General features: G+C 40.2%; 1 protein-coding gene across 2 annotated transcripts; it reads right to left on the reverse strand.

Annotated features, from left to right (window-relative positions):
* Positions 1-32: 32 nt before the first annotated feature.
* atf2 (activating transcription factor 2) lies at positions 33-23,543 on the reverse strand. Of its 2 annotated transcripts, XM_042494866.1 has the most exons (12): positions 23,496-23,543; positions 22,458-22,530; positions 20,979-21,075; positions 20,770-20,888; positions 20,530-20,655; positions 19,932-20,110; positions 18,346-18,460; positions 14,549-14,653; positions 11,092-11,316; positions 10,224-10,430; positions 7,215-7,320; positions 33-1,500 (listed from the first exon to the last, which is right to left on the reverse strand). In XM_042494866.1, exons 2-12 carry the CDS (start codon positions 22,503-22,505, stop codon positions 1,301-1,303), a joined length of 1,527 nt encoding a protein of 508 aa, XP_042350800.1. In that variant the 5' UTR covers positions 22,506-22,530; positions 23,496-23,543; the 3' UTR covers positions 33-1,300. The 2 variants fall into 2 exon arrangements, with proteins under 2 accessions (XP_042350800.1, XP_042350801.1); XM_042494867.1 differs by lacking the exon at positions 14,549-14,653.

A 23,543-nucleotide genomic window follows, 5' to 3' on the forward strand; every position in this document is an offset into this window, starting at 1 on the left:
GTGATTTGCTTCCTACTATTATTTTCAATGATGAAATGCTCACAATTCTTACAGGCGGTAGTAGTGTTACTCTAATATACAAGATGCGATTCCAGTTCACATCTGAATGCTTTAATTTGACATGACAGGAGTCAGAGAGAGGCCTATCCTAATGACTGAAACATCGCTTAGATCAACTGCCAACGTGTGATCAACAGGGCTCTGCTACTGAAACCAGAGACTACTCTATAAAAAAAAAGTACATAACACCTAGAAAGATCACGTACAATGTATCATTGATGTTATTTACAATGTTTTCTAAAAATGTCAGAGAATTGCAACCATGAAAACAACATGATGTCCTTAAGTGTTCTGCGTTAAAGCCATAAACAGTCACTTATAAAGCAAAGACGGTATACGGAGCAAGATATTTTCTTACTGAGAATCTATGAGACCCTTAATCTGAGAGAACAGCTAAACTCAAGCTAATCTGCATTAAAAATGTATACAAAAACATTAATGGCACTGAATGAAGTCACCAAGATTGAGTAATGGAAAAGGTACTGCAATCCTACAATCACTGCTTCAGGAACAATCAGACTACAGGTGGAATGTCGATGAAATAACACACGTTTCTAACCAGCTCGCCTCCTTAAGACTATTTATACAAGCAGAGGTGAGCTCGAACATTCAAACTGCACGATGCAACTACAGCTGATCTCACTCACAGAATTTTTTTAATTCAGCCATTTACATGTGTGTAATGTGACAGTATTCAAATCTACTTCTAAAAAGCTGCCAGTACTTAACATGTGGACTCTCGAACTCTAAAAACCCGTCATCTCTCAAAAATGTGCAAAATGGAAAAAAAGCAGCTAATGAAAAAAAAAAGGTGGCAATTCTTTATGTAACTTCATCATAAACATAGTGCTTAGAAAAGAAAAATGAACCACAACACACTTTGGTTTGGTCTCTAACAACTCACTGATCAAACCTTCAGCCTTTAAATAAAAAAAAATATAGAAAGATTAATAAATAAATTGCACAGATACAAAACATTTTAGAACCACTTGTTTTACATTTTACACCTAAAGTGCCTGTTCTTTTGTCTTCATCAATTCTAGAGAAAACATTTGCATTTTTAAAAAAAGCATCGCCAACGGAGGACAAAATGGACCAAATATAAACAAGCTATCAAGAATAAATTAACAACACGGTGGTCCAAACTGAAGCTGAGAGAGAATCCCTTTCCTCTGTTTGTCAGAGACGCTGAGGAGGCGACGGCGCTCCAGTGTCAACACTCGGCCACAGTTTGGGACGATCAACTCCCTGAAGGCTGAGACTGGGTCTCCTCTGTGCTCTGGTTTGATGTGGTGGTGGCGCTGGATGGGGCGGAGACGGCCGGGGTCGTGGAGGAGGAGCTGACCCCGTTGGAGGTGCTGACGGAGCTGTGCTGGATGGCCTCGTTCTGGGGGCTGCTGGGAATGGACATCTCCTCGCAGCTCTCGTCTTTGTCAGAGACTGTGTTGGAAAAAAAGATGAAAAAAAAAACGTTGAAGAAGCTCGTACCACTGCAGAAAGTTTCTACAGCTCAAAGCAGGCTAGATTTAAGACTTGAAAAAAAATAAATAAATAATGCCACTTTAAATGACACTTAAGACTGATTATCAAATAACTAAAATTGAGGGGGGGAAAGAAAGAAAGGGGGTGAGGGACAATTTGGCCAAAATGTTTATTGTAACATAAACATGTTTGTTTTTTTGTTTCACTGAAAAAGTTAGATGATCTACTTTAAATTTAAAAATATGAATATTTAAAAAAAATTAATAAATATTTTAGACTTTTTAATTTTTTGAACACCACTCAAAATGACATTTAAGACCAATTATCAAGTAATCAAAATGAGAAAAACAAAACAAAACAAACAAACAAACAAAACAGGAATCTATATCAATGAGTTAGGGACATCTTATCCCAAATGTTCAATGTAACATAAAACATGTTTTTTTTTGTTCCAGTGAAAAAGTGATATGCTCTACTTAAAATGTTTTCAAAATATTAATAATAAATTAATTAATTAATAACAATGAACACTTTCTAGGCATGTTAAAGACAAGGTTAATATCATATGAGTAATAATAATCTTTATCATAAAATGCTTTTCAAAATGGACATACAAAGTGCTACAGAGGGCAAAAAAATTTAAAGTGACTTATATGACTGTCATAAAAACAGCGGCTTTAAAAAATAAATGATAAAACCATTGGTGTATATAAGCCAAGGAAATAAATGACATAAATCTCAACTAAAATCAGCAAAGTCTCTCTGATAAAAGGATGTTTAAAGAAGCGGCTTCAGAGATCATTGATGCGGCCAAAGTGATTTCCTCAGCCAGATCACTCCACAGCAAACGCTCGGTCCCCTTTGGTTTTCAGCAGAGACTCCTGAGCTGACAAAAGACTTCTGCATGAAGATCTCAGAGTAGCCGTGTGTACGATACTAAGAGGGAGATACCTTACGTTTTTTGGCAAGTTTTCTCGGTGGTTTAGTGTTTTCACTCTGCTTGTTAGATTTTCATCGTGCCGAGTTTAAGGACTTCTTGCATAAAACACTGTCTCCTGTGTCTCCTGCATTACTTTGTACTGATTTCAGCAAGGCCTCAAAGTCTTGGTTTAATTCCCAGTTTTTGTTGAATTTGTTCTTTCTGATGTTGTCGAGGGTGCAATGACAGCTAATTAGCAGACAGCGGATCATCTACTCTGAGCTTCCCAGCCAAAAAAAAAACGTGTTGATGGTTCCACTATCCTGATCTGTGTGACCTTAATGCAAGGGCATTTGGTAAATAATAAAAAAAATAGATGTTATGAATTATTCTGAGATTTAAAAAGCTACATCCAAACAAAAAAAGATTTATAAAATCATTTTTTTTATGTCCCTTAAGACCTTGCTCTTCAAGAAAGGGTCCACAACCCTTAGGGGGTCCTCAGAGTTACTTCAGGTTTTTTTTCTTTTTCTTAAGTGTGAAAATACACTTTAAAATGAAAACAAGATAAAAGCAAAGTAAAATTGGCCTATTTGTATTCACTGGTCAGTTAGCTGTAATACTATTTCAGGTGTTCAGATTCATGTGAGCCTCAATGGATCATTTTGTAACTTTTTAAGCAAGAGACACTTAAATAACATCCAACTCAGAAACAAACACAATGTATAAATATATAAATCATGAATCATTTTAATAGCTTAGTACTGAATGCACTGCAAAAAAGTATGTTTATACAATAAATCCTCCTCCTTCCCCCTTTCAGCTGAGGGGTCTTTGGTCTTAAAAACAAAATGCTGAAGATTTAGGATATTTAAATAGCAGTTAAAGCCTTATTTCTGGATTAATTAATTTGGTATATTTTAAGACATTTTTAAGGATCTGCAGGAACTCTGGTCACAATGTTTGGATTTACTCACATTGTTGTTTACCTGCTGCATTTACCTCATACAATCCACAAAGGTTCGGTAAAGCTTTGTCATGTCGGCCTAATCAGATGTAAAACAGCTATTTGCATGTGGTGTATGCAAACTGTTTCATTAATCCCCATAATGCTACTTCTGTAGCCCTTCCTTTAATTAAAGCTCCAATGTCAATTTAAACCCACATCATAAGGGTACATTACATTCTGGGGCATGTGGCAGTGTTTCCCATCCCTAACTGCATCCTCATTTGTTTTTTGTTACCTTGCCAACTACTGCAGCGACAGATGATTACAGCACCTGATTTTAATGATGCTCACACTGGAGAGTAGGGAAGACTTGGAGTCGAAATGCCACCAGCTGTTAGGCAGTTGCATTGAATTAATTGGATCCTGATGGAAAAAAAAAGACTCTACTCTCATGCTCTGTTTCGTAAAGGAATAAGGAGCACAGTGATAATTAATATTGTTAATGATATGAAGTCACTTGTTATGGCACTTTGTAATTAATGACTGGGTTTCGCGTTTGAGAATGTAAAATACAGATTCCGTAGCAGGAAGGAGCAATTAAAGTGCAATACAAATGTCTCCACATTAGAGGCTTCATCTGCCTTCCTGGACTGGACTTTGACCGCGTGATTTAGTGCAAGTGAATGTCAAAGCGCTATAAACTCCCTCGCTGTTTTACTATGCAGAAGGTCAACCTCAGAATAAATCAGCTTGGTGGTTTTGTTCCATGTTCAAGTGAGCATTATTACTCCTAACGACATTAAGGGGTGGCTGTCTGATATATCATAATACTCTGAAATTTGGGCTCCCTGGGCAGCCGGAGCTTCTTCCCGCTCTCTTGGTTTCTGAAGTGGGGTTAGCTGTAAGCAGATGGACAGCTTTGTGTGCCAAGTGAAAGCATGTCCTGGCTTGTTTGTGGGGCAGTCTGGGTAATTTCCTCCCACCTGCCATGGCTATGCCTGGGCAGGACGATGAAGGGTATTACCAGGTCTGGAGGGGCAGCGTAGTCTTACGGGATGTGTAACAGTGAGAAAATGAAGGGTTTGATGAGGCCTTTACATGAGCGAGGGCCACGGATCAGTCTGGATCAAATAATGTGCTTCACTAATTAACAAGATCGATTACTTCAGTGATTCCCGACCAGGGGTGTTCGTGCCTCAGGGGGTACTTACTCAATTGCCAGGAGGTACACATGGAAAGATTGAGGAGGAGCTCATTTAATTAAAAAAAAAAACCCAGAAACTATGATTTCATTTGAAAACATTCAGTCAGCCGTAACACTTGTAAATTAAGGGAAAGCCGATAGATAAATGGCTGAAATCAAATAGATAAATATAATGGATTAATGGTTGAAATGGATAAAACTTTTACAGAGTTTTAGCCAACTATTGGTAGCATAGTAGATAAAACTCACATATATTTCCTCTTACCGTAGTGCTATTTATCAGTCTATATTGTTTCGGTGTGAGTTGCAGTGTTAGAGATATCGGCCGTAGTGATGTCCGCTTTTTCTTGATTATAATGGAACTAGATGATGCTCAGCTTGTGGTGCTCAAAGCGCCAAAAAATATAGATTTAAAAATCTCAACAATAATATCTCTTTCAAGAAACCATGAATCGGTTAATCTACAGACCTTCTTGTGGCCCGTTTGATGTAGGAACTATACTTTTGAAATGAGTGCTACATGACCAGAGAAAACAGCGCTAAAGGATATTTTTGCTCAAGAGGTAAACAAAACCTACCAGAATGCATTGTGCCTTACCAGACGCTCCCTCTTGTGGGAGACGTAATGTGAGCTGGTCCAAGTGAAACGAGGGCGGCTGGCGGATTTCGTATTACAGTTACATAGTAAGCTAAAACATCTTTCTGAAAACATTTGAGGTAAGAAATATGCAACTCAGTAACAGAATATTGGTTTATATTCAATCAGCACTGCCTAGTTTTACTTTTTGATCGAATTTTGAGTTTAATAGAAAGTAAGGGGCAGGTAGGTCTCTTGATCAGCTGTATAGCACAGGTAGTGAAAAGTGCATTAGTACAGCCTGTAGTTTGAGCCGGAGAGAGAGCGAAACTCTGCCAAATGATGCATTTAACATCGTTTGGAGAAGTTTCACTATGGGAGGGGAGAAGGGATTTCTATGCACCGATGAGATGGAGGAAAGTTTACCAAAGTTCATCTACTCATACTACCCACATTGTTTAGATACAAAGCTGGTTGAAAATCAGCGAAATATCCCTTTAGGTAACTGGGTCAAGATTTCTAGAGCGAGACATTGCTGTTAAGTTTTCTCAATTTTTTTCTGCAATTTGAGCACCACAAGCTGAGTGGCATTTAGTTCTGTATAACTGAAGAGAAGGCAGACATCTCCACCGTCGATATCTCCGACACCCTGCAACTCACACCTGAACAATCTAGATTAATAAACAGCATTTCAGGTAAGAGGAAAAAAATGTATTTTTGGTCTTAGGGATGAACCGCCCTTTTAAATATATCACTAAAAGTAATGGATGAAAAGTTGAAATGGTTAGCTAAAACTATTGGATAAATCGGCCTGTGGAGGCGCATCAGACAAAGAGGGTTGGCTGGATTATTTCTTTCTGCCTTTCTACCAGACATTATTTTCACTCTTACATTAGTTGCCGTTCCTTTTCGGCTTGTCTAAAATCTACCTCACCTGTCATCATGTGCCAAACTGATGAACTGGGCTATTTGGATGAGGTGATATCCTTCCAAACAGGGTAAAAAGTGCTCCAAATGTCATCCTTCACACAGGTCCAGAAACACAGCACTGACGTCCTCAGCAAGCACATGAGAAAGATGACCCAATTCATCTGCGGATCTTCGTAAAAAACAATCCAGACAATACCAAATGAGACCTGGCTCTGACAGCCCACTCTAGCCTGGAAACCATCAGTCCCATAATGCACATGACGTGTGTCAGTGGGATGGTTAGCAATAAGGGATGCATAATGAACAGCCTAGCTTGGTGGACACCCCGCGATGAGAATGCTCTGCAGTCTTGTCAAGCTTGCTGCTTTAATGGACTCATTTCAGAGGCAATCATTGTCAATACAAGTCAGCGGAGGCGTTTAGAGCACAGTGGAGAGGTGGCTTGGAGAGCCGCTTGTTCTCGTTGCACACTGGCTCATCTGTGAGGGAAGGTGAGTTATGACCGCAAAATCAGAATGACAGAGCCCTGGTCTCGGAAAACGAAGAAATATTGGTGATATGATTCCAAATGAGACCATGTGATGAACAAGAACTGGCATGGAGATGACACCGCGCAGGCTGAAAACAGGACATTTAAATTACACAGCTTCAAACCGACAGAGTTTTCTCATATATTCAAATATTCTTTAAGATGATTTTTGTATTTACGCTGAGGTTACATTTGAATTAACATGTATGTGTAAAAAAAAAAACAGATATCTTACTTAGTTTCCTGACAAACCATTTGGTTTCTGAACATCCTTCCTGCAGATATTTAACTTCATCTGACAAATGTTGATTTAGGTGTCAAATTAGGAGAAACAATTGGTTTCCTGTAGATACCACCTGTGGCCCTTTGAAAAGACTTGGACAAAACCACACTGACCATAAATATCACAACTTTTGCAAAGTTTTTCTCCTACAGGGGGATCTGATATATCGATAGCTCTGTTTGGCCATAAGTAAGACATGTCCTTCCAGTGGTTAGCTGGAGCTCATTTTAAGAAGTATTTCACTGGAAGCCGCGGGCTGAGAATAATGGAGCATTACTCACTGTGATAGCCAGATTTCTTCTGCATGGCGGTTACAGGGCAATCTTTATGAGCCAGAAGAAGCTGCTTCAGCTGAGCCACTTCGTTTCTCAGCAGGGTGACTTCATTCTTTGAGAGAGAGAGGAGACACACAGCAGCACTCAATAAAATGGTCACTCTGGAGCGTACAGTGTGTCAGATTACAGCATGAAGACAAACAGACGACATGTGTGTGTGTGTAGTTCAAATGTGTAAAAATGGCTCCCCCAAAAAACAGATAAAGGTCAGATTCCTGTTAATTTAAGGATGATTGAGGGCCTTTCTTCATTTTAGTATACATTTTGAACCCTTATGTTCTTGTTTTTTAAAGATTTTTTAGGGCTTTTACCTCTTAGTTATACAACAGCTGTAAATGAAAGGTGGGAGAGAGAAAATGGGGATGAAATGCAGCAAAGGGCCACAGATTGGAACTGGACCCTGGTCGCTACCAAGGATTAAGTCTCTATGGGGCGCACTGAAACTGATGTCCTTCATTTTCGAGGCCCAAACTCATTGCGATATTTGACCATTATGGACCAAATTCATATAATGTTAGTCAACTCAGATATGGCTGTTCAATAAGAATATTTGACGATTCATTTTATTCCATATAACGGCACTAACAGTGGATCGGATATGGGCAACAACATTTTCTGCCAACACTCGCTATCAAGCAAATGGCAGACAGTATCGCCCTAGCATAGATGGTGGCAACTATTGGAAATTTGTGCTTCTACTGAGCGGTGTATTTTACAGTCAAAAATTACACATGTTAGTGCCCTCTGGTGGATAAACTATGTTTTGATGGCACTGTATTGTCATCATCTCAAACATATTTATAGCATTTTAGAACTTTTGTTGTAACTTTTTGGCCCACATGTAAGTGGATACTAATACATTTGGAAAACAAAAATCTACAAATACAGCTCACCCAACTTTAATTGATCTAGCTCTTGTCTGATCCCAAAAAGGCAACTAAACATACGTCTGAACAGGATCCAAAACCTGCATACATACAGTAAATGCTCAATATAGTATATACACAAATCTGCAGCTTGGGTTTGTGTAGTCTCTACATGAACAGCCATTTCTTTTATCCACCATGGGCTTTTAATGCCAGTGATTAACGGGATCACAGGGTAAAATTCTCAAGACCTCCTTTGTACAGTAAGGCTACATGACCACTACATCACTGCAGATAAACTCATACTTTCCTTCACCAGACACAGTAAACGCAGCGAAAGGTAACAGCGTGATGAATGAATTCAGAATAAAGTATGATGCACTTCTTCATTTATGTTTTTCCAGCACAATAATTATGGGCCTTCACTGGCTTCCGACCAGCACATTTGTCAGAGGTGAGCTGTTCGGATTGTCATTGCAACTTTGTAGATGCTGTCGAGATTTACACACTCGTGTCGTTACAGCTCCCAGGGGAGCCGAGGATTTCTGCATGTCGTAAAAGAGGGCCACATTACGCTGAAGGTGACTTTAACTGGATTTAGAGCGGCCGGGGGCCCGCAGAACACCCAATGGCAGATTTAAGCTCCTTCTCTTCTCCTTTAAAGGACTACGGGCGGCTTAATCTATTTAGTCTAAAAGCAGCCAATTTATTTGATTCCATCTGTTTAGTCTTGCTGGTGTTGGCAGGGCTGAGCTATTGTAAGACAGATTTAAACACAGCTGGAAGGAGCGTATGTATCACATGTAGCCAAAGCCATATTCACTGCGCCTCCACCATGGCTGCTGCCATTTACAGCCAATATAAACACAGTCCCTTCAATTTCTGCCACTTCTCCGCTATGAGGGGGAAAGCTTGATAGACTTGTGGACAAAAGTCAGAAATATTAACATCCATTTTAAAGAAAAAAAAAGCCAAACTACTTTTACAGCTTAGCAGTAAAAATACAAAATGTTTGCATTTACAAACGCATCCACCCAGAAGTTGAAGGAAAAAACATTGAAGTAATACTGCCATTCACACTCCACCTACAGTAACATCAAACTGCGTTATACCTGGAATTTTAAGAGTTAAACTTGTTTCTAACTTTGTGATTTAATCGAAATTGAGCGAATGGGCCTCGGGTGATGCTGGGAGCCCTGCGAGCTGCCTGGTCTGACACCTCATTAAAAAGCCAGTTAAGGATGATGTTAAAATAATTGTGCATCATTAGAGGCAGTTTCACTGATCAGCTGGGCCATGTCAGCATGGGGGTTTTTACAAAAACTACACTGCTGATTAATGCCTTCATATAAAGCACCCTTTTATTCTCTGCCACATGTTGTTCCCTTCCTTATAGTTAACAGCAAACCCTTATCCCACCCACCTATCATCTACCTATATTCAAATAAAATCTCAAAAAGCATGACAGGTGGTGTTTCTGAACCGCATATTAATGACATAAACACTTTTCTTTAAATCTATCCTCTCCTCCACCTTCTGCAAATCTTACTTCGCTTTTATACAAAAATAAGACAGTGAGCAAATAAACACCACATCTCATTTAATTGTCTGGAACACCGACGTGCCGCACCCCCGGCTCACACTTATCAGCAGAGACAGCGGATACATGAACTGTTTCGAACTTGTCAGCATCAGATCCTAATTGCTTCCAGCAAAATGAAGGTTCAAAAAGACACCTTTCCCTAGGAGATTTTTGAGGCCATTCAGTAAACTGCTGAGACAGAAGCGAAGACACGCTTGTGCGCGGCTGACATCTGGAGGATACATCTTTATTGACAGGGACATATCGATGTAAAGGGCTCACACACCGCTGCTGTCACACGGCAGCTCTTCTTAATCGGCTTTAATGACTTCATCACCACAGAAGGGAAAAGTCTGCGTACACACGCTTACACCAACCGCACACGGTGATGAACAGACATGCATGCAAACACACACAAACTGCCACGTTGATGCATAAGAGCACAGAAACAAAGACAGATGAAGCTGCTGTTACATGCAGGAGCGGAGGGGAAAAGGTAAAGATCACCTGCAGCTGTCCGTTCACGGAGTTGAGGTCTTCAGCCTTTTTCTCCAAAGACTGGACCCACACTTTCCTCTTCTGCCTGCAGCGAGAGGCTGCGGCCCTGTTGCGCTCCAGGAACTTGCGCCGCTTCTCATCAGGGTCTTCGCTTGTGGTTCTGCGCCGCCGGCCGCCTGTGCTTGGAGGGTTTGGTGCAGGAGGTGCTGGGGAAGCCTGAACAAAAATAACAGTACAAAACAATGATTGGTAGAACAAAACCAACATATCTGTAATGTCCTGCTGACATCATTGTTTAGTACTGAAAACTGCACACTGAGTCCCTGGATTTTTTGTCGCTTAACTGATATATAATATATATATAATATAATACTGTCACTAATCCCACTACGTACTCAGTTTAGTTGCCTGTACGGCAGGGCATGGTTTAATAATACTGACAGCAGCACCAATACCAGTACCCTTAAAGTGAAACCAAAGAAGTTTTCCCGATTATTTTCCCTAGATATTTTCCCCTGACTTGAATGATATTACTGTTGATATAATACCTTTTTGGTGCCATCATGTTTTTTGAGAAATATAAACACATTTCTCAGTTGTTGTCAATATGTATTTTTTCGAATGGAGCATGTAACAAGCTGCAATATAAGAAAAAGTAAAAAGACTAAAACTGGAAAAAACAAAACTGAAATCAGCTATTTAGTTTTGAAAAAATTATATGCAATATAACAAATCTGACCACAATCTATCAGTACTTGATAGTTTCTGATATTATTTCAGTCAGTACCAAAAAAATACCACTACTGTACAGTGGACACCCACCTTTGACCTTGATAACACAGTCTGATAAGGAATAAATCTGTAAGTGGACACTTACAGGTGTCTCTGTGGTGGAGGTGGCCGGCTGCTGGAGGGAGTGGGGAGAAGGTTCCTCAGTCGCAGGCAGCTGAGGAGCCGGAGCTGGAGTTAGGACCGCGATCGGGGTCGGGGTCGGAGCAGGAGAGGTGGGAGCAGCAGTGTGTGTTATGGCGCTGCTCTGGACTTCACCACCATCTCCGTTTGTTACCTGAGGAAGCGGCTGGCTTAACGTGGCTTTGAGTTTCTGGGAAGAGAATTTGGCACAGGAAAATAGTCATGACACGTTCATTCAAAGAAATGAGGAGAGGAAAACTATATTCAGTAATGTAAAGACAGAAAAAGGCAGTGCGTCGATAATATATCGATGCTGTGATATCACACTAGATGTAATTGATTGGTCTTTTCCTGGTTTTAAATGCTGTGTTACAGTAAAGTGATGTAATTTTCCCAATTTATCAGCATGCTCTGGCTGTTCCACTATTTCCCTATACCCATTCAATCATTATATCATTACTGATGATTATTGATCGAAAATCTCACTCTGTAAAATTTAACTTTATAATTTTACAGAAAATAAAGGGATTCACATTTTTTGTGATTTTAGAATACAAAAGGTGCCAGAGTACATAAAACAGCATCAAAATAAGCTTTTTTATAAAAAAAAGTGCCAGTGTATGATCCCCCACACCTCTCAACACAGGTCCTAGCTAAGCCCCTAATGTCCAAAACTCCTAGAAATGTTATAAAATCTGAGAAACAACCTACAATCATTAAAATGTCTTAAAATTCTAGAAATATCCTAAAATCTGAGAAATGTCCTAAAATCCTAGAAACATGCTAAAATCCGAGAAATGCTGCTGTGACTGGCCCCTGGACTCCTGCCATTTTGCAACAGTGGCCCCAAAGCAAGGCAAGTTGAGTGTCCCTGCGTGGGCTCATTTTGAACACAAGCTTTAAACTAACAGAAGTTTTTTATGTGATGAAATATGTGTGAAGTTTAGATAAGTGGTACCTAAAGATAGCTAACAATGCCAGACCTATTACAGCATTAGCAGCTAATGAACAGACTGTAACATCTTGCTTCAATGAAGCTACTGAATTTACAGCAGTCAGCAGACAACAAGAAGGGAGGAATCGCTGCCAACTTCATTAGGGATGGTTACTAGATTGTGTGAAAAATCCTTCTTCTAAGGCTACCTTTTTATTCAAGATTCCCCCAAAATTAAGGTTATGAAAATAGGGTTCTATAAGAAAACAATTTAATAGGTCCAGATAAACTAAGAACAAATACTTAAATAGAAAAGAAACTAATTTTAGGAGGTAAAATTTAAATAAACACAAGGCAAAGACCGAGCTTTCTGATGGAGCATGTGATCTACTCCAAACATTCATTTTGAATATGTTGAGGTTTTAATCTTGTCTGGATACCAAAGGTGACAGACACCCACGGCACATAAAGTGACCCAAACTATTAAAAGACGTACATTTTTGAACATGTACAGGTACTGCGTGTGCAGCACACAAACACGGCCCATTCACAGAACTATTTCTCCCCAGATTGGTGTCCATGATTCACAGGCCAATCCCTCTCGTATCAAACACTGAGCAAACAAGGTGAAAGTGAATGAGCCTTTCGAAGCAATAACAAAGTGAGAGGGAATACATTTACATGAGAAAACAGAGGACCACATTATTCTAACAACTACCTTTGCCAGACCAATCTATCTACCAAATTAGTTTATCGTGTAATACCCTTCCAGAAGCTCTTCTGGCAGAAACAAGATATTATTCTCTTGGAATGGCCCATAGAAAGAGGGAAAAGCCAGTCAGATTCATATTTCATCTCTGCCATGGAAACCTCATCAGTGTAATAACCCTCCATCTCATGGGTGTTATTCAACCATCTGCTACTATATTACTTATCTTTATTTTGCAACTAATTAACAGCATAATCTTCTAAATTCAGCAAGTTAATTATCATTATTGTGGTCTTTGCAGCATCATCAGTCCTTGTAAAGTGCCGTCTCTGCGCCCCCTGAGAGCCGGGTGGGGGCGGGGAGCAGGCAGGTTGAGCGGGGGTCTGTTTTCTTGACGCGGGCTCATTAGGTGTTTGCTGATGAGCTGAGTGCGGTGGGAGGCGCCGGGAGTGAGAGGAGGGGGTGCAGGTCAGGCAGGATTCTGCTGAACAAAAGGTTCCATGCAGGGTGAGGCCGACTTAATGTGCCTCGCTGAGCGTGTGCCAGGATGCCCCCAGCTGGCTTTCGCTGGTAGCCCCCCTCCGGTTGGCCTCGGTGACGGCGTGCAGAGCACAACGCTGTCTCCGCGTTTGTCATCTCCATACCCCATGATCCCCAACAACCCCCCCCCCCTCCCCCCCCCCTTCACTCCCCCTCGCCAGTCAGGATCAATCCTTCCCGCCCAACACACACACACACACACCTCCTCTCTGCAGTTTATCTGTTAATTTCCACGGGCGGAGCATGCTGCGAACACTTACAGGTTCTGTGATCCGTGCTTCATCACATTGCCACTGATCTCCCTCACAACACTTCATATCCCTGCCCTTCAACTTTCACTTTCTACACAGGAGGACCGAATTAAAAGACTGCTGTGACCATCTTCTCCCCAAAGATTTTTTTTCTTAATTTTATATTTCATTATCAATTCATCTGCTTTTTATTTGTCACCTAAGCTTTTAATCTTTTTGTTAATTTCTCTATAAAATGTCAGAAAATAAGGAAAAATGCCCATTAAACTTTTCCATAGTCTAAGATGACATCTTTAGATGCCTTGTTTTATCAGACCGAAAGTCCCAAACCAAAATATATTCACTTGCTGCAAATCCTTTGATTTTACTGGTATAGCTATCAACTGTATTTATTTTAAGATTCATCTTTGTTTTTAGAATAACATTGTTTTTAATGCTATTTTGATAAGCACTGCATCTTTGCATTAAAGCTGATATCAAATTACAGGTATTGTCATTATTTATAAATACTAGAGAAGCTTGTACCGGCAAATGTTAAGGATTTTGCACAAAAAAAAAGGCAAAAAGGATTATTCTATTAATTATTGATTGATTAATTGGCTAATCTACTACTCACTAAATCTGTAAAAAACTGTTGAAAGTACTATGTGATAAAGTTACAGTTTTTGCTATCATTTATTATTATTTGAGAAGCTAGAACCGGCAAATGTCGAGCATTTTGGAAAAAAAAAAAAAGTCAGTAAAAGTAATACATTTTTAACGAGATATGAGAGAGTAAAATACAGATGGGTATTCCACTGATGAAAAGAGGATAATAATTAAAAATTTTGTAATACTTCAGACCCAACCTGTCACTGGCACCCTCATCTGGTCAAAGAATGGTCACTTATCATCCACCTCCCTCATCACGGTGGTTGTTAATATTTCACTCAAACAACAGACTCAACATGGAAATAATACTTGATGTAAAAGAAGAGATAATTAATACCAGCTTTGCCTCTGATTGGGCGGGCTGTGGCTGCGTCTGTGGCTGTGGCGAGGGAGGTCCTGGGATCCCGGGGACATTAGGCACTACGGTGACAGGTCTGACAAGCTGACGGCAGAGACACAGAGACAGATCAGCACAGAGAAAACTAGTCTTCTGCAGTAAAAAAAAAAAGGCAGGCGGCGCTCCCACACAACACAAAAACACACACACGCAGCCACGGCAGGCTCTCAGAGTTTCCTCATATCTCAGCCTCATTAGGTTGGATGGCCTGTTATTTTGTGGAGGCAGCGCCACATGGAGATGCAGTGTGCACGCTAATGAACCTCTGCCTGCCTGCGTGAGAGCATATGGGCAGGGAAGCTGAGGAGAGGATGGAGAGACACGAGTCGGAAGGCCAGAGCCAGGCCTCCTCTCGCAGCCGCTGACAATGAGATGGAGGGATGTGGGGAGAGCTGGAGAGGGGGGGGGGGGTGATCGAGTAAAAGGGAGGCCCACTGGTGGCTCATGTTCTCCATCTACTTTTGCCCTCCTTTACTTGTCAACGGCTTTCCCAGTCCCCACAGACTGGGAAGAGAGAGGTTTTTTCCCTGCTGTGCTGCTATCAGGAGATAATCATCTGCTGCTCAGTGTTCCACACAGACAATCAGGACTACACCGAACAACAAGACAAGCTTCCACATGGGGGAGTTAAAAAAAAAAAAACACCAAGACCTTCATTTACAACATATTTCCTTTATGAGACACTGTCATGGGTTGCAGTTATAATTGGTTAGCAAAACACATTAGTAGTATCATCTATCTGCTCTGCCAGAAATCAAGAGCGTTGATTCTAATTGTACAAGGACAAATGGCAGAAAAGTATCCTGGACCGGAGCCTGCTGCACCTCAGCCAAATCCTGTGTCTTTGCCACAGTGACACACGGTTGTACTCTAAAGTCCATTATTTCACTCAGCCGCTTCAGCTCTGAATTCACTGCCAAATCTGGGGTGCCAAAGTTGTAAATAGTCCCTCTGTCCAAGTAGTGCAAAGAAAATAGGTGGTATTAATGTACAGCGCAGTCATCTGAATGTCACGTTTGGAAGTCCTTCAGTTTTACTGATGAGAACAATTGTCTGACGTTTCAAATTTAAAAAGTAAGAAACAAAAAGTGACCTTCTGGCCAGGAAAGCATCAAATGATTTGACACAGGCCAACAACTGTGTTATTCTACACACTGGACTCACTCTAGTGATCTGAAATTACTCCGTTTGATAAAACAAATGCTTTTTTTCATTAGTTCAAAGTTCCCATGCATTTTCTTGGGCAAAACTTCCAAACTATTCTGTTACTTTTCAAGGACCCAGAAACTCATGGAACAAAACTGTATGGTATGCTAGGCTCGAAATATTAATTATTGTATGAAAACTAGACAGCAACATTTTTCAGTATCTTAAAGTTGATCATGTTTGTTACGACATGTGAAAGGTAATACACGAAAGACTACTCTAACAACTAACTTTATTACACACACACACACACACACACACACAAAATCTATGACTTTTACCAAACTTTAAATGATTTTTACTAATTCCATGACTTCTCCAGGCCTGGAGAATAAGATTGTGAAATTCCATGACTATTCCAGGTTTTTCATGACCATGGGAACACTATTAGTTAGTCGATTCTTGTCCATGGAAAGAGCAGCAGACGACACAATCTCACCTCAAGGTTCAATTTATGGTTGTTCTGGAGAAAGTTCCAGAATGGCTACTTCATGGACTATGAGGGGAAATTGTTTTGTTTTGCTCTTTTCAAAATCAAGAACAAACTCTAAAGCTTTTAGAGGTCTTGTGTGTAGGATTTAGTGGCATGTAGCTGTTAGGTTGCAACACTGCAACCAACTGAAACTTCTCCCGTGTGCCGAGCAAGTGGAAGAACGACGGAGGCCAATGCAAAAAACACAAATGGCTCCGTCTAGAGCCAGTGTTTGGTCTGAGCGGCAAACTCCAGGGTTGAAATGGGAAGCCATCACAAAAGTGCTAAAAACATAGTTCCTCCAGAAGTCAGTCAATCCCCACAGACATCAATGCTAAAATGTCCAACGTCAGAGCAAAAATAAACATGTTCACAGCCTGGTGCACAAAACAGTTTTGGTCTCTATAGCTAATTTCAACTTCCATGACAACTGTGCAGAGGGAGGGTTTTATTAAGTCTTAAAGTTGAGGCCGACTTAATGTCAAACAGAACAGCTTGAGTGACAGGCCGGTGCCAATAGTGTCCTCGGCTTCTCAGTAAGATCCATCCCTCACTCCAAAACAGCTCCAACCTCTCGCCCAAATGTGCACTTCTGTTTCCAAAAACCAAGATAGTGACAGCATAAACGGAGAACTCAAGGCTTCAAAACGGCAGCCGACAAACCAATGGGTGATCTCACGGAAGCTAGACCTATTATTTTTTAGTCTTTTATTCTACAGTAACGAAAACACAACTACTAACAGGTTTAGGTGATGATAAACTAATGAAAACATAATTTTAAATATTATACACCATTTTAGCCCATAAATACGCCTTAATCCTACACACTGCACTTTGAAGCCAATATGAATGAGACGTCCTTCAAGTGCTTAGGAAAAAACAAAAACCTGAAGGGCACTATATGCCACACTCGCAGCATAACTATGGTTAAAAGTGTGAGCTGGGATTGGCTGCACACAGTTCTCAACATGTAGGTGGTTGGGCCTAACACTGGGTTCACACCGGTTGCAGAAGCGGCCAATATCTTAATTGTCGCGCCGCAGCTGATCAGCAGTCACCTGGCCATTCTCACCAGGAGCCCATTTCTAAGTGCAGGTGAGCAGCAACTCTCCTGCTCGTTTCACACGGAGAGCTCTGTCCCTGTTTCTCTGTCCCTACTTACCCAGCATGTCTCTGGCTGTGTGTCTGTGTCTGTGAGTGTGTGTGAGTGTGTGCACGCGTGCGTGCGTGCGTGCATCCCTGTGTGCGTGTCTGTGTGCATACTCACCTCTCTCCTTCTCTGTAGACACAACTGACAAGCATTGTGGAAGCAGTGGATGCATATTTTATCATTTATCATGATAAGATCATTTATATCATATCTAATATATCCTTTATATCGTTCATAATAGAGTTTATAATGTGTTTTACTGCCAGAATCGCTCGTGGCTCGCAGAACAAGTAGACCAGATGCTGAAACTACTGCTGCAGATCGTAAGCCTGCCATGGAGCTTGGGGCCGCAGCACGTCCAGTGTGAATGGTCAGACAGCTCCGAAAGGAAGCAGCCGGCACTCCATGACAAATCAACACGCTTTGCAGCTGTTCCGCATCCAGTGTGAGCCCAGCGTAACAGCGCTAACAGCGCTAACAACCATAACAGTGCTGACAGAGCGAACCGTGTAAACTGGACTGGGTAACGGTGCTGTGGGTCAGACGGCGTTATCAGCGGTAACTGCTGTATGAGCACATTGCAAGAGGCGGGGATGAGATAGCCGGCGGGACATACACACAGGGACTCACGCACAATAACATGCTGGACCGTCTACAACAACTGCTAACATTGAAACTCGGATTTCAACCACACTCACACAGATAAGAAAGAAAGCTCTAGAACAGCAATGAAATGGACCTTGAGGTGAGGTTGTTTTGTCAACGAAGACTTGTTAATGACATCCCTATTTGCTCAGTGAGTAAAGGTCAACACGTGCATTCCTTTATCTCGGATACTGTTAATCAAATAGTCACCAAATTATCAGAAAAGTCTAATAACATTAAAATTATAACCAGCAGCACACTCACGGGGATTGTAGTTGGAATATGTACACTTGAGCTTGTAATAGACGCAGGAATAGCGACTGGCATGGTCTGGCCGTTAGGCAGCTGTAAGAGCACAGGGAAGGTGCCAGACACCGGGCTGCAGAGAGGGAGAGAAGAAATCCCAGTGAGGAAAATAATAAACGTCTTCGTTACTGACATAGAAAACAGAATCTGTCACAAATTAAAGACAAGGATGGCTACTAATACACCAACATCGTGTCAAAATCAAGCAACAAATTATGGAAATAAAGTGGAACAAAAAAATCCAACTCAAAAATACATCTGTTGCATAGCAGGTTCAAGCAATATTTTCTATTACATTAGACCCAAAAGGCGACATCAGTGTTGCCCGGATCTGGACTTCTCGTTTGGTCCAACATATGGGGTTTCCACTAAATCATCTGTCTGGCTTTTCTACAATACAGGAGACAGAATGGCTCTCACTTTCTGTTCACACACTCATATTAAAGCCGAAAGCGTCCTAAAATCTGTTTAAAAAAAAACAGGTAATACAGTAACAGAATGTCGGTTTATATTTGATCAACACTGTCTAGTTTCATCGTTTGATCTTTGAGACACAGAAAGAGAAAGAGGGGGGGCTCTCTCTTGATTAACTTCTATACTCTTTGTTTTTTACAATCTGTAGTTTGAGCAACATCCCCAGAGCGAGCAAAAATTTGCTGGATGATCCAGTGGATTTGAGCTGAGTGATGAGCCGGAAGATCTGGGCGCTGGTAAGTTAGAGAGAAGTTACTGCCCATTTTTATATGATACAAAGCTGGTTGAAAACTGGCAAAGTCGCTCTTTAATTGCTGTGGTACGGGCCCGAGGATACTCCGCTAAACACAGATTCAGAGTAAGAAACATCATAATCTTTGTTCACGTGTCACTGCAATTACCAGATTTTTAATATTCAATGTATATCAATTATTTTATGAAAACAAGGAAGTGGTAGTAGTTAAACTCTTATTATTATTATTATTTTTTTTTTTTTTTTGTGGTTATTTTTTCATGTAATTTTGATGTTTGTTTAGTTCCCATTTCTTTGTAAAATCATTCTCGGACCACTTGTGCAGGCGTGCCATATTCAACGTGGCCTCTCATTGTGATCCACTGCTGTCACCCACCTGCATTTATTTAACAATAAGGGCTGGGTGACGACATCTACCAAAGTTTATACATTGTTTCCATATCTGTCACATCTCAATTGTGTTTTGAATAAAAAGCGGCTCAATAAACTAGATAATCCTGTACAAGGGCCTGGTGAAGTGACTGGGATTAAAATGTGGAAACCCCTTTGATTGTTTAAACACTTAAAAATTGAGCTATGAGTCCATATTTGAGCAATGCTGATGTTGTTCTTGAAGATGAGATTTATGAGGTCTACAGCCAAAAAAATAAAAATTCCTGCAAAAGTGCAAATGAATCAAAACACAAAACAAGCACATGCCTCGTGAAATATGAGCTCACCAAGATAAAACTGCACAAATATAAATGCATTAAATAAAAGAAAGATGACTTTAAAAAAAACTATGATTTTTAAAAAATGGACGTTTTGAGTTACTTACACTATAGGCCTATTAGTGGATGGGACTTGCGTAATAACAGAGCTAGATGTTGGTGATGGGAGAGCTTGCTGTATTACAACACTAGCCTCTGAGGTTGCTAGAAGTACATTGGGAACTTGGAGGGATGCAGGATGGACTATAGTGGATGTTGGCAGTGAGGCTGGCTGCAAAGATAAATCCTGGAAACATCATACAAGACCTTAGCTGCAGGAAGTGTTTAATGAACACCAGACTGTTAAATAAATGACTTCTTATAATGAAAAAAAGGAAGGCCAAATTCTTATCAATGTTAGGCATAAAAGAGCATAATAAATGAAAAAAAAATTTTTTTTAGTGTAATTCATATCTCTAGTGAATTTCTCTGGATAATAACTTTGTGCAGAACTGTTAGCATATTTTATTGAAGTGTTAACTTTATTGAAGTGCTGAGTAAAAGTCAAATTAAAACAAGCGAATAATTTGATCTCTTATTACATTTATATTCATACCAGTGGATCTGTCATTCCAGAGTAAATTATGAAGAACACAAAGCAGAGGAACAAGTGTTACTGTAAACTCTCTGCACAAATACTAGAAACAGCTGATTCAGAGGCTTCACCTTGTCATCATTTGTAGTAGATTCTGGGTGAGGCAGAGGGCTATCTCGATGAGCCTCGATAGCTGTGGGCTCCTCGGTTTTGTTGCGTATGATGGGCGTAGCGAGAGGTGACAAATCCAGCGGTAACTACAAAAGAGTAAGAAAAAAATAATCGTAATAAAACAGGTCAGTAATATAAATGCTAACGATGGGACGAGCAGAGAACAGATGACTTTTGCTGACAAGGATAACAAGAGGAACCTTTTTAATGTCATCTTCAGTCACTTTTTTGAAGTCATGGTCGAACGGACTCGCAAGTTCATTGAAGAGTCCGACCTCCTCGCAGTTCTTCAAAAAGCGGGTAGGTGTAGGTGTTTGGTCTGCAATAGAGATAAACCTTCAGTGCAAAGACTACACAGTAAAGTGTCAGTTACTTTTGGTTAAAGTGGCTCAGCTGTAAGAGCATTTACCAGCAATGATGACACTGTCGTTCCTTGCTGGGCCAAACTTCAGGGTCATCTCATGTTTGTGTTTGTGGACAGCCAAGTGATCCTCATTTGTAAATCTCTGTGTTAGAAAACACGACAACAGACAGGACAGTGAAACAGGATCTGCATGGATCAGGTGTGGACCACCTGTTAACAGTTTTAACCTTTAAAACCTGCACCCCTGTGCTGCTTTCAAATACCTTTCACAAATATTTAAAACTGCGAACCCCGAGCAAACTGGTGTGATTTCTCTCAAAAACATGGAAAAAAACGCAGTAAGCAACTTACTAATAAAGGTTTCACATAATTGCAAGAAAATAGGAGATTTAGAAAATTATTTTTAAAAGGCCAGGGGAAAATGTCTAGAAAAAAGAAGAAAGCTAGGGGAAAACTGTATTTATTTATGATTATTAAATATTTAAAATTATGTTACAAAATCATTATAATTTTTAACCACTTTCTCCAGACCATTTCTTCATTGTTGTGTTTTAAACTTTCTTTCTTTTTTTTTCTTATTTTTACTAATTTTCAAGTAATTTTCTTGTGCTTTTTCCTAATTTCTTGCAAAGTTTTGGGTCAGTTACTCTTTCACTGCTCACTGCCTTCTTCCGTTGTTTTTGAGAGAAATAAATCCAATTTGCTGAGGGTCTTAAAGGGTTATTGCACAGTGACCAACAAACATCATGTCTTCAGTTAGTTGCATGTGGCCAATTTCAACTATAGAAACTGGACAATGTATTATATATATTCTCCAAATGTATATAATACACTGACTACAGATACGTACCACATACAATCCTACTTTATAAGATCACTTTAATACAAAAGAGTATTTTTTAAATAATTTTAAAAAAATATCTTTAGACCACAGTGTAAGGACATTCTGGAATAAGTAAAAGTTTTGAAATTAATTTTTAAAAAAAAAACAAGATTAAGAGCAGTTGAATGATTTAACGTGCTAAAGTTTGCTAAATAAGATAAATTATTTTCCAGAATCCATTCATGCCTCTTCAAAATTATGGTGGAAGGTTGAGAGCTTCTCTTTTTGCAATTATGACCTCAGTTTACTGAAAATCACGCCTTGGATGACCAAGCAGGCATAGTGCACAACTTCAAAAACAACATTTCCCAAAACAAGACAACACTGTGTTTTGGAAAATGTTTTAGCTACTACATTTCCCAAAACACAATGTTGTTTTGTTTTGTGAAATGTTGTTTTGTTTTAGGAATTGCTGTTGTGTTTTGTGAAATGTTGTCGGGTTTGGAGAAACATTGTTGCGTTTTGGGAGTTGTGTTTTCTGAAATACTGTAGTGTTTTGTGAAGTGTTGTTACATTTTGAGAAATGTTGTAGCCTTTTAACCTTCTGGGCCACCGTATGACGCAGCCACCGGCCTGTCCACAGACAGGGTCAATAGAAAGAGTGGCACAAAGTAACATTTGTGACAACAGAAATGCCTCACCTGTCCACACCCAGGAGCAGTACATTGGAAAGGTTTGTCATCACTCATATTAAGGGATTCCTGTTGAGCCACCCTGAAATAAAACAGGAAAAAACACAAGCAGTGGCTTAATCTCAGACCTAAAACCTCAAACCTGTATAAATGTGAAATTCAATATAAATATCAATATATATCTTGTACTCCAACCATTCTTGTATATAACACTTTAATTCCATGGTTCTGTTTCTTGCACTGTTACTTGTGTTACTTGTTTAGTTTTGCACTGCTAGACTCGTACTTTTTATATTTTATATTTAATTTTTAATATTTGTATCTTCTATTTTATCTGGGGTTTTTTTTCTATATTTATGTTGCACCAACCCACCAGAACAAATTCCTCGTATTGTGTTAACTATACCTGGCAATAAATCTTTTTCTGATTCTGATTCTGAAGATGTGCAACAACATAAGGGTTACCTAATTAGAAATAAGACCATTATTGCTCTAAGACGTTGAACAGACATTGTGGCTGTCGTGAAAAATGAAGTTGGGCAAATGCACCGAGCTGATGTCGAGACCAGCGGACGGTTGGACCGGCACTGAGCAGGTGAAAGTCCTAAAAACATGGACAAAGCACAGCGATGATGGGCGGCTGCTGTGGTTGTTTACACCTCTGTGTCATCATATAACACGGTCCGTTTATTTTGGCACAAATGCGCGGCTGAGGAAGACATCCCGAGCTGTCCTCCGCGGACACTTCAGCGGCTTTATGTTGTCAATATAACGGCTCATCATGACAAAATCGCCACACAAAAACAAAAACGTTATTACAGAGAGAGATTAGCTGCTCCAGTCGCTTCCATGGAGCAACCCGAGCCCTGCGTTAACATACAAGCGTCGCCATGTTTGGACTACATTTCACATATAAACACAGCAGGTGTCAGCGTTTATTTCGAGGTCGTGTCATTGTACCGGAGCACAAGTCCCTCGTTTCGCCAGAAATTGTGTCTTTTATTGCAGCTTTGTGCCCATCCGCTATCAGTTTAAGTGGTCACTTACCCCACAGCCACAACCCTTGGTTTCCAAAATCCCACGTCTATGCCAAAG

Source organism: Plectropomus leopardus, chromosome 10, assembly GCF_008729295.1.
Source record: "Plectropomus leopardus isolate mb chromosome 10, YSFRI_Pleo_2.0, whole genome shotgun sequence".
Lineage (NCBI taxonomy): Eukaryota > Metazoa > Chordata > Actinopteri > Perciformes > Serranidae > Plectropomus > Plectropomus leopardus.